The 12611-nt window shown below is 44.2% G+C and overlaps 1 protein-coding gene across 3 annotated transcripts in view; it reads right to left on the minus strand.

The window, feature by feature from the left end:
• Positions 1-12611, minus strand: part of PPM1H (protein phosphatase, Mg2+/Mn2+ dependent 1H) — a 235808-nt gene that overhangs the window by 78901 nt on the left and 144296 nt on the right. For all 3 annotated transcript variants that reach the window (XM_023525265.1, XM_023525263.1, XM_023525264.1), the window contains exon 6: positions 7829-7947. In XM_023525265.1, the coding sequence (XP_023381033.1) occupies positions 7829-7947 (119 nt within the window). The remainder of the gene's footprint in view (positions 1-7828; positions 7948-12611) is intronic.

Raw genomic sequence — 12611 nt, forward strand, 5'->3', positions numbered from 1 at the left:
GGCTATTCAATGTCCAACATGCAGCACGTGTTTGATAAAGGATTGCCAAATATAAAACAATGCCTTTTGGGTTCCTCTGCTAAAAGGACACTGACTATTTTAACAGGGATTTTTGCAAGCACTTGACATCCTGAAACTTCCCTGGAACACGTGGCGCTAAGTTACCAACACACGTGTACAACAATGGTCCCGGGGAAAGAGCAGTACATGAATGGGAACGGACCAATGCTGTAACTGTTTGGAGGGCCTGAGGGCAAAATAAATGCTTGGGAGTAGTTTGGTCACTTTAGGAATGATAAATTTACACTTATAATTAAAGCAGAGAAAGGTGAGCGGACCATCAATAGGGAGCAAGCTGGTTGGGCATCTCTCTTCTTTCTCCTCGCTGTGGCCTGACAATGCCTGTCTGTCTTGGTTTCCAGCCTTTTGTAAAGACCTCATAGCTTCCACTGGCCTCATGGGCAGAGTGGCGGGGAGGAGGCCAGGGGAGCGAGGAGTCATTTATCACTGTCAGGAGATGTGCTGCACACAGCAGGGCAGGCTTTCTTCCCTGCTGTTCCTGCAGCTAGAGCTGCAAATCTTGAAAAGATGCAGAACATGCACACCGCAAATAACCATTCATCATCTGGGCTCCAGGAGCCCGGAAGAGGCCCCTCCCGAAGAGCCGCTGAGCTGCTCTGACTTCAGCTCCGGGAACGTGGGACACAGGGACGTTTTGGGTGCCCGAACCCTGTCCCAGCTGATCCCCACCCCACACAATCTATTGAGGTTTGCGGTTAAAATGCTCTGAAATGACATCCAAGCCCCTCTTTTCTCTACGAAGTCAGATTTCCAAATTGCTTTCAGCAATCGGATTGCTGCCAAGGTGGCTCATAATCATTAAATTATGAAAATACAAGTTGCTGGGAGGAAATTAATACCAGGTTTAAATAGGGGAAGGCCTGCTTTCTTGTGAAGTAATTATAAAATTCTCTGGTGAGTCTGAAAATCCTCCCCGTGAGGTCTACAGCATAACTGTAAGGTCTGGATTCGCACTAAAGCGGAACTGAGAAATCCTTCTGTGCCCAATGTTGCTAGTCAGGGACATCTGCAGGTACATATCCGAAGATTGGGTTAAAAGTAATTAAAAACGAAAAGAGGGAAAAGGACAGAGTTTGAATTTTCCAATTACTCTTTAAAACTCAGGAGTCAAGCTATTAGAAAATGCAGGCTTTCCAACGAAGACTAATAATGCTGAGCTAATTAGACCCACAGGTCTGGCCAACATATCAATTCAGGCCCCAAAGAGGAACACTGTCCCTTTAAAAACTGCCTAGGGATCAGTGGCAAAGCTAATGAGGAGTGTCAGTTGGGGCTGCTTTATTAGGTGGTCCTCCGGAGGGTAGAGCTTGGGGTTTCTGTAACAGGGCTTCTGTGCTTGATTCAGTAAATCAACTTATATTAAATGTGCGGTGCAGCTCTGGAGCTGGCTTCATAAAGCCCTGTGTGGCGTTTCTCAATCTGCCTGTCCTCGTCCCTGTCAGCCTGCCTGGATGCACTGTCAGAGGGTGCCGAAAAGAGCAACGTAGAATAAGATAGAAGATGGAACTACAATGTTTGTAAAGCTTGACCCAGGGGCTCCAGACCATGCTTGGGGCTCCCTCCAGTGAGCTGAATGGCTGGTAAGCAGCCCAGAGCTGTGGGACTGTGGCGCTCGCCTTCAAACTGGGCTCTAGGCTGCAGATCAAGAATAAAGGTCACCCCAAACAGAATGGAAGGGTTGGCAGTGAAGTTGCTTTTTAATCCAATCCTCGGGGTCTGAAATACTCTCTGAGAAGTAAAATGGAAAGCAAGAGGAACAAAAGTGCCAGCGGCTAGCACCAGTGTAGGAGGCAGAGGGGAGGCCAGGAGAGAGGTGTGCTGCTGATCGGAGCCAATGAAACAGGTCTTCCGTTAGGCTTGCCAGTGAGCGACTGCTGGGGACAAGTCGTCTCTAAATACAATGACTGACGCCCCTGAAGGTCTGAAGGGTGGAGTGAAGCCTATCCCATAGATGACTCAGTGGTGGAGCCAGAAGCCATAGAATGTGGCCACACCATTCCACTCTCCCTGGCTGTGCTCGGCTGTCCCTTTTCGGTTTGTTTTTAAAGTCTTTGCTGTTGGGATGTTTAGTTACAGACAGCTCTTTTGCATCATCCTCCACCTCAGCTAGACCTACACCCATTTCAGCAGCCACTCGCCACATGTGGCTACTTAGCAACTGAGATGTGGCTAGTGCAACTCGGAAAATGAATTTTAATTTTAATTTATTTAACTTTAATTTAAATTTAAAAGGCCACATGTGGCTCGTGGCTACTCTGCTGGAGAGCGCACTGAATAGAACATATTGCCTTTGCTTTAATAAAAGTAGTAAGTGCTAAAAGAAGAAAATGGTAGTTGACCCAAGTTTGTTCCCAGTGGAAAATCCTGACTTGCTCATAGTTTTAAGGGAAATACAGGAAGGGAAAATTACCCTGCTGTGTCATCAAGTTAGAATCATAAAGAGTGAAGGGCTGCCAGAGATAAAAATGAAAGGTTACCATCTCTGGAATCTTTCTAACAGAAGCTGTCTTTTCCAGAAGCTCTGACAAGCATCCCCCACCAGACACGGAGATAGGCAGCAAAGGGCAAAGGAAGTATTTTACAAATAAATGAGAGACCCAGGTCTAGAATTTGCTCAAGTCCCCAGAATCTTGGCAGAGCAAGGACCATTACCAAGGAGCCTGTCTCCCAAAGCTGTAAGCTCTTTACTAAGAAGCCATGCCATCTCAAGTTACGGGTCCCGCCTATGCCTTGAAATGAGACCATCATAAATGTTGGAAAGGCTCTGCTTAAAGAAAGAGTTCTGGTGTACTTTACTCATAACCAGAACCGTCTGGGAGCAATCTCGCATTCACACGATGGACTGCTCTTCCTCTCTGGCCCTCGCTCTCTCTACAAATCCCATCAGCTCAGGAACAGCTGCCGGAGACTCTGGCCCAATGCCAGGGGTGAAGAAGCTACAGCCCCCTCCCACGCGAATGTCCTCCTGGGCCCCCGGCTTGCTCATCACCCCATGTAGCTGGACAAAGAGCACGACGAACACTGATCTTACATGAGAGAGTGAAGTCACCAGCAGGCACAGGAGTGGGGACCTGGTGCCACAAAGCCAGCTGCGAGAAACTGTTGTTTCGACTCGGTAACATAGATGCTTGCCAGCAAATTATGGCCTGAGATGGCTCGGAGGGCTGCGGATCAGAACAGAAAGCTCACAATGCCAGCTAGTGTGCATCACGCAATAGCAGCTCGACACAAAGGGCTGGGGAGGAGGGGCAGCGGCGAGCACTGAGTGCAAGGCCGAGTTTCTGGCACCAGGACCAATGGCACCAGGCACAGAAGGTGAGAGCTGGGCCGCATCAGGGACCAACTCAGCTCTGGGGGTGTTGTGAATCAAACCACTGGGCAAACTATCTGAGGAGAGGGGGAAAGGGAGGTGGGGGAGCCAGGGAAGAGGCTGATTTCATTATGAAAGTCCTGATGACAATAACCTTTTGTCCTCTACGCAATCTGGGCCTGCCAAGCTGCTCCACAGTCTCTGAGAAAGCACGAGGGTGGGAGAGAAAGGATCTTCGCCAGGAGGCAACAGACTCATCCTTAATTATGAGACAAGGCTTCCCAGAGCTGACATCCTCTCCCACACTTCCTCCCCACTGCAGACATACCACAGAATGCTGGTATGATGCTCCTCTAATGAAAGCAGGCAATTTTTCTAAGCATAGGAGATCTTGTCCTTTGGGGACCTTCCCTGCCATCAGCACCCCAAAAGCACACACAGGCTCTTAGCAATTTGGCCAACGGTCTACCGGGTCGGAGTGAGAACTAGAAAAGTTACTGCCTCAGCAGCTGCTGAAATGCTTCGTCACATCCTCTTAAACCCTAAAGGACTGTCAAAGAGACGCTAATCCTAGGGGATAGAGGTCCCCTGCTTAAATTTATGTCACAGCTCAAAACTGAATAATGATGTCTAATCGCCCTGAAGGAAAGTTGACTGGTGCATTGTATCAGAAATCTGGGTTCTAGTCCTTATTCTGACACTTTTGCATTGGCGGGAGCTGAGCAAACCACCTAATCCCTCTGAGCCTCAATTTGCTCAAATGCAAAATGGGAACGAGGAGGAGCAGTCATTTGGCATTTAGCAGTTCAGCAAAGTAGTAAACAGTGTGCGCCCTGAAGTGATGCTGTCCAGGTTCACATCCCAGAGCCTCCCCTTACTAGTTGTGTGACCTTAAGCACCTTGGCCTCTGCACCTCACTTTCCTCATCTGCAAAAGGTATCTGGCTCACAGGATTGTTAAATATGAAGAATCACGTAAAGCTCTCACCACAGTAGCTGGCCCTTAGCTTTCCCAGTAACTGTCAGCTAGCCCCATTACTATCATCAGTGGGGGATAAAAGGGGAGATAAACATTTCCACAACTAGCAATTTACTACGAGGATTAAACAAGCAGCTTTGCAACAGGGGAACCCTTTATTTGTTAGAAAGATTTCAGAGAAACAAGTTAATGGGCCAAGGTGAATTCCGAACCAAGAAACAGAAAGAGACTAGGCAAGGGCTTACTTGTCTCCTTGAGCGTGACACATTCCAAACTGTTCACCTTAAACCAATTCTAACAACTTGGTAGTACAGCTGACCAGTCAAAATCTGTGTGTAAATTTTGACTCCCCAAAAACTGAACTACAGTCGTCCTGCCGTGTCTACAGGGGATGAGTTCCAGGAGCCTCACAGGATACCAAAATGTGTGAATGCTCAAGGCCCTTACATAAAATGCTGCAGAACAATGCTGTCGGCCCTCTCTATCTGCCAACTCCCAACCACAGATTGAAAATCCTGGTTTTGACAGTTGGTTGAATCCGCAAATGCAAAACAGAGGGATAAGGAGGGGCTGACTGTATATTTATGAAAAAAATCCACGTAGAAGTGGACACGTGCAGTTCCAACCGGTATTATTCAGGGGTCAACTCTAATTTAAGGCTTTTGTGGGAAGAGAGGCTGCTGATCCCTTTCCAAGGAATTGCCAGCCTTTCTCTTGCTATAGACAACTCAAAAAGGCAGCAATTTGCGGTCCCGTGTCTTTAAATCCTTAATAACTGCTAGATCTGAGGTTTTCTGTTAGAGTTTAAAAACATTTTAAAAAGGAATTCATTAAAGTGGGGGTGGGAGTAACATAGGCGGTGGTCTATTTTGGTTTTAAACATCTCAGCTTCTTCCAGCAAAGGTGTAAAGAGCTCTCCTTTTCCCGAAGTCTCATTTTCAAATCAAAAGTAAGAACAGGTAGGAAAGACACCAAGGGGTACATAAATCTCCGCTCATAGCCAAAGCTGAAACGGATCTGCAAATCACGTCTGATGGAAGCCATTCTCAGTCTAGGCTGAGCCTCAGTTATTCAGTGTGGAGTTCCATACACTAAACGCAGCCCGCTTACGGACCGTTTACTGACTTAGGGCCATGCCAGGGCTGCATGTGTGTGTAAGAGAGAGAGTAAAAGACAGTACCTGTGTGCATACAAAGTTGGATGTAATCTAGTCCCTAGACTTATCTACATTTTAAAAATTATAAAACGGAGGTAATCTTTAGCCATTTGTTTACCAAATTTGTTTTGGCTGCTTAGATCTCGTTTGCCTTTCTGGCACAGAGCGAACATAAAAACAGTCTTATGTCAAGTTCAACATGTCTCACTCGTATGCAAGTTTCTCGTTCCCACCCTTCCCATCGACCACCCACATCGTCGACCTGTCCCCCCTCAGCTTCTGTCAATTACACCCCCTTTCTTCCTTTCACCCAGTAAGCAGTTGTGGCCTGTCTACTATGTGTCAGGCACAGGATGAGGCATGGGGCTCCCTCTCAGGGGTTTATCGACTAGTTGAAGAGACATATTTAAACAGATAATTGGAGCAATTAATGACTTAACCCCTTATGTTTATCCCGTGGCCTATATCACCTAGTTTCTTTCCTTCTCTGTTTTCTACTTCCATTCCTCTGTTTGGCCCTAGAGACCTCACTTACACATTTCTATGATGTTTTTTTCTGGTTTCTTGAATGCGCTCTCTCTCTTAATCAGGTTCCTTCGAACTCCTCTTAGAACCACCTTACTAGAACACTGCTTTCGCCACTCATTCTCTTTCTCAGAAACATACACGAGTAACCTACAGTCAGTCCCCCCACGGTAAATCTCAATTTCCCTTACACTTGATTACGTTCTCTTAATACCAGCTTGGTCTGATTTCCCTGACGCTCCTCTTCATTTTGTCATTTTTCTCGCTGTCTCTTAAATCAACTCTGTTCATTTGCGTCGATAATCACGTGAGATGCCTTTCCTTTCATCGTTCAAAACTCTGCAAAATTCAGACCAAACCCCCCAATGCTTTTCTGAACTAGAGAAGCCCTCGCTTTACACTTTTCTGTGACAAGTGCTGATTTGGCTAAGTGAAAAAATATGAGTTTACAAAGAAGACCCAGGCATTAGGGTAATGACTCTGGGGCACCAAAACTCCAGAACCCTTTCTGGTAAATCCATTTATATTTCAGAGCAGGGGTAAATATTTTAGGCTCTGTGGGTCTTATAGTCTCTACTCAACTGCCCTGTTGTAATGTGAAGGTAGTCAAAGATCGAAAGTACACAAATGAATGTGGTTGCATTAAAAAAAAAAAAAAAATCACAGAAAGGAGATGTGGGTGGAATTTGGTTTTTAGGCCATAGTTTGCTGACCCTGCTCTAGAAGAAGAGTGGATGCCGGTGAAGATTTTCTCTTTTGAATGGCAAAGTACAACTGGAAGTGCCTTAGATCATCCCCTTATTTTCCCAGGGTAGCTTAACTGTTCCTTTAAGACAATATGTACCCTCGAAGATTTCCAGCCTGGAAGACATCACCATGGGAATTTAGGCCGTGACCATCTGTTATCACTATTTTGGTCAATGAAGAAGAGATAATGGAATCTACTTCTTTGCCCGTCTTGGAGATATGGCGAGGAAGGAGTCCACTGTCCCATTATCCTGCTATATCCTCCAGACTGGCAAGAGGCTCAACGGTCAGGATCCAGGACCTAAGGGCAAATCTTCACCCACATGTCTACATTCCAGGCATGATCTCTCATTTAATCCTTATAACCCTATTATGTACAAGTACTTTACCATCATATCTATTTTTCACATAGAAGAAAAAGATGACGTCTTAGTTAATGTCAGCCACCAATACACTACAGAAATAGTCTTGGTGCTTTGTGTGTTTTGGAGCTAAACCACCCCTGCAGAGATTGTTATTTCAATTTGACTGTAATAAAATAATGAGGATAGCTCATTACCTAAAGTCTTTACAACGACTCTTCAAAGAGTATATGTTTTTTCACTTCATCTGTGGAAAATTGGGCTCATAGCGGTGAAGTGATTTATGCAACTTTGCCTATCTAGAAAGGTCAAAGTTAGGGTTCAAATCCAAGCCAGTCCAGGCAAATAAACCTCTGGCCCGTTCCTTAAAAACCAAGTTTAAGGTGTTTTAAAAGCCCCTGAATGCTTCTTCTGTGTGAACTGAGGAATTACATCAGCTTTGTGGGGCCTAGGGACCCCAAGGAGGACCTCAGAGAAACAGAGCACTGTGACTCGAGAACTGTGTCCACGTGCAGACAGCAGAGGCGGCATTGCCCCTTTCCCTTCACCACACCCCCGGGTCTCTGGCTGTACCTCCTGACCCAAACTGTGCAAGTGGCTTGTTCTGGCGATGACGCTTCCTTCACACACACTGTGGCAGAGCCGAGGCGGAGGGAGGCGTGTTCTTACCAGCCTGTCATATTAAAGTCCCTGTAGAGCATCTTCTTTCCAAGTTCCTTCCTCTGCACTCTCCTTGGAAACTCCAAATGTGTGAACTCATTTCCCAGCAAGTGAGGCTGCATGAATGCCTAATAGCAAAAAGAAAAAGGAAAAAAAAAAAAAAAAAACCACACGTAGATTTAGAAGAAAAAAATAAGACTCGAGGATGTTTTGCAAATTGAGACAGGCCATATTTTAAAAACAAGAAAATCCTTCTCATATTTTAAGAGAAATAGATTTAGGAACCTCAATACAAACAGAATATCAGCAAATAAAAATCACTAACTTAACTTATAAAGGGATATCCCTTTTTTTTTTTGACATGACAGATTAATTGTAATCAAAGACATGTATCCCCCAAGTCATCAGGAAAAGAGACTGAGTTTCTCCCAAGGTTCACTTTTTAAGTCAAATCTAAGATGGTTTCGCTTTCCTGAATGGCATGTTGTGGAGGCGAGACAGCTCATCCTGACTCTCAGCCTTGGCTTTCTCCGCTCTCCTCTTGCTCACACTCCTAGTCACCATGGCCTTGCCTTTGAAACCTGCATGCGCATCTTCACCTCAACACAATGGCCTCAGAGAGAGGACTGGGGCTGGAAACACCAGACAGGAACTTTCCGTTGGATGCCCTCCATTTTGCTCTGCAGTAATTTGATCATGTAATTGGAAGACTATTCCAGAGCAGATGGCTTCTTCCCCTCCCCCAAATCCCTGTTCACACTACAAAAGTCTCGAGCAAACAGCCACTTAGGGAATTGCTTTGAAACAACAGTCTCATTGTCATGTTCAAAACTCAGATCCAGCTATCTATCCAAGAGAGGAAGTGCTCAAGAGCTAGCTCCCCTGCACTGAGGCCACATACCATAAGCAAACCTGCACTACTATGGAGCAACCCCGTACCAAGCCATATGTGTGTTATCAGACCGTGGTGGAATGGATCTTCTCTCTCTCTTTCTTTTTGGCATGGAAAAGAGTGGGCAGAGCAAATCATGGCCTGGCACTGCAGGAAAGCAAGGGATCCCTGCCATAGGACAGATGGTCATGTCCTCAGTCTACTGGAAAAAGGCATCTCCCACAGCCTCTTTCCCAGGACCTGACATCGGCAGATCTCCCGCCGATTCTCACAGTGGTTCAGCGGTATTAGTTAGAAATTAGTCATCAGAAGTTAAGTGTGTCGGGAATGAAAGGAGGCAAACTGAATTGTCCCCAGGCTGGTCAGATCTGGCCAGATAACAGAACTCTGAGCTAGAGATTCTGAGCAGGCGAACTGTTCTTACTGTCTGCAGCAGCCTCAGAAGTTTCCAGGGCTGATGGGAATTCTTGATCATCTTTGAGGGACTCTGAAACCTCTGCTGGGTGTGACACTTGGCTGCTGATGGGTATTGAGGACGCTAAACACTGGGTTTTACAGAGAGGTTCCCTGGGAAGGAAGGGAACTAATAACAGGGCAGGTCAGTGGTGTGGGCTTTAGGTGAGACAGACTTGGGTTTGAACCCAAGGTCTGCATTTATAAACTGTGTGATTTTAGTGGGTTATTTAACTTCTTGGGCTTCAGTTTCTTTATCTGTGCATTGAGATTAATTATATATTTGTCTTACACTATTTTAATAATGAAATGATATCTATAATGCACTTATCATGGTTGTCTCTGTTGATAAAATAATTATGTTCATCAAATGATTACTAAGTCTTTTATATCCTGAGTACTGTGCTAAGTGCTTTGTGAGTTCTCATTTCACCCTCGTAACAACATTATGGCAGCACTGGCTACATAATGTGTGGGGCCCAGTGCAAAATGAAAATATGAAGTCTCATTCAAAATGAAGATTTTTAAGACAGTGACAGCAGAGCATTAAGTGTAGGGGCCCTGTGTGACTGCACAGTCACACAGCCATGAAGCCATCTGTAGGGTAGATGCCATTATTTTTCCTTTATTTTGGTCCACCCATTAAAACTAAAACAGAGGCATTAAGTCGATGAACAGCAGCATCTATTATGTACTGTTTATTGTCTCTCAGAACTTTGGGGCTGCATCAGCATGGAGTTTTTTCTCATCCCCTCAACTCCCAAGCTGGACTAATACTGATTTAGATGTTACTGTATCAGACATTTGATATGCCTTATGTTATTACCCCAACAATACTACAAAGCATGTGTCACAGACTTAATTTACAAACGAGGAAACTAAGGCCTAGAGAGGTTACGGCACCTAGCCCAGGGTTATCAGCCAGGCCTAGTTGGTTGTAGAGCCTGAGCTTAATACCATGCCCATACTCTCATCCTAACCCTTATGTTGGACCCTTAACCTACCCATACACACACAAAAAACCTACCCATTCACATACACACACAAACAAAAATAAATAACGGGGCAACAAAAGGCCTATAATCTTGTCGCTCCTATAGCGTACAAAGTCTAAATTACAAATAGGTATCCGTGAAGACCCAGCTGAACAACAGTACAGATGCGCCTACAGCCTGGCCACAAGATGTTCCTGACGTTATTTATAACAAGTAACTGGAAGAAATCATTTAATTATACAATTAAATAATCGAGCATAAATTCCATACAAAAGAATTTGATGCTGCCATTTACAATGATGCTAAAGAGAGTATGTACTGGCATAGAAAGAGCTGATATATTTGCAAAAAACAGGTTACCAAACAATATGTGTATGTGTGTGAGCTTATGTGAACCGTGTCATGTGTATACAGATCTCTATATTAGACATATATGTATACAGTTGGCCCTCTGTATCTGTGAGTTTTACATTCACAGATACGGAGGGCCAATTGTATGCATTGTCTTACATCATTTTATATAAAGAATTTGAACATCCTCGGATTTGGTTCTGGAACCAATCCTCCATGGATACCGAGTGATGACTATATATAAACGAGCACATATGTGTGTAAATATAAATACGCGACACACTTATATTATTAACACACAGGCTAGTCTCCAAAGGCCATTCCTAAGTAAATTTCTTCACCAAGCTAAGTGACTAAGAGGGGTGAATATGCAGAGGTCCAGGTGCTTGCTTCCTAACAGGAGCATGAGTGGGACCTCTGACAGTGCTTTATTCAGGTCCCCTCCTCATGCCCTTTTGTCGGTATACATTTGCCTGGGCAGTTATATCGGTAGACATGCCGAGGCAGATGCCTGCGGGGCAGCTGGAAGCTCCTCAGCAGCTTTGCTACCTGCCGGGGCGGTCTCACCTCTCGCTCTGAGGATGAGCAGGCTTAAATACTGTGACATCTGTAGCACCATCACATGCAGAGCCTTTCAGGGTCTCAACAAGCTGCTTGCTTTTCCCATAACAATAGGCTACTATATTTCGTCGATTCTAAGATTTCCTTTATTACTTGCACCATTATTTTATTATCTCTAAGACAGGGAGAAATAAAAGCTGTGAATTAAATATATACAATGCTTTCTTACCACTTCAAATTTTTATTTTACTTTTTGAAAGGGCTCCTTTAGACTTACATGAATTTTTATTATCTGTTGTGTATATTTAAAAAGGAATGTATAAATGAAGTCTATTGACTAAAGTTTCCTAAAACTTTTTTACATTTAGAATCCAGCAGCTCTCAATAGTTTTCAACTCGGAATCATCCATGTACATGATTTTCCACATACTAGTGGCCTGTGTTCCATGGGAGCATTGGTTAATGCAGAATTTCTTAAATAATCCACAAAAGAACCACAAGCCTCAAAGCCAGGAGTGCAAAGTTCTTAAATCGGCTTTGCAACTATCTAGAGCCAGCTTACTCCTGACTCCCACTTCAGGAATGTGGCTGAACAAGTTTGATTCACATCTCTCCAAGTACCTCCACACGGCTAGTTGGATTTAAAGAGGCTTAAAGATTGCTTCATTTTTGTCTGCAGGATTTTATTTCAAGAAGCTGGACATCCATCCCGCAAGTTTGGTGCTGCTCTTTTGATGCCTGCACATGCCCAGGAGATGACATCCGTGTCATGCCTGCCACCTGGCAGACAGCAACAATCAGTTGTAAAATATCCCAACTTCAGATATGTCAGAAGATGAAAAACAGTATCTTAGCTCTGAGGAAATATTGTAATATTCATCCCCCATTGGTACTGATGTCACCCCCTCAGATTTTTCTATTTTTATAGTTATTTTTCTTTTTCTTTTGCTAATTGCTACAACACATTCCACATATTGCATGACACATTTTTTTTGGTCACAATCATGCCCACCAAAGAATCTATGTTTATTCCATGTGTGCCTATGACATATTTTTACTGTTTTTTTTTTAAAACCATCATCCACGTCCTAATGACAGGCCTCCTTCTTACCAACACTTTCCATACTCATCATGACTGTTACATTTGTCAGACCTGATGGAATTACTGCTGTTAAAGAAAAAAACAACTCAAGAACTAAGTACAAGAAGAGCAAATGGGTGGTTGATTAATGAAAATGAGATGCAAAAATATAACGGGACATATATCTGCTGGTTTTCAGAGGGAAGTGCACTTCTGCTCATTAGTGTATCTTTTTTTGTGCACTACTTACTAAAGTTTGTATATATGGTTTTAGTTTGGGACGTTATATCAAAATACCACAGATTGGAGGGTTTAAATAACAAAAATTTATTTCTCACAGTTCTGGGGCCTGGGAAGTCCAAGATCAAGGTGCCAGCAGACTGGCTGCCTGGAAAGGGCCATCTTTCTGGCTTGCAGATGGCCACCTTCTCACTGCAACCTCACATGGCCATCCTTTCT

This window comes from Pteropus vampyrus, unplaced genomic scaffold (genome assembly GCF_000151845.1).
Source record: "Pteropus vampyrus isolate Shadow unplaced genomic scaffold, Pvam_2.0 Scaffold545, whole genome shotgun sequence".
Taxonomy (NCBI): Eukaryota; Metazoa; Chordata; class Mammalia; order Chiroptera; family Pteropodidae; genus Pteropus; species Pteropus vampyrus.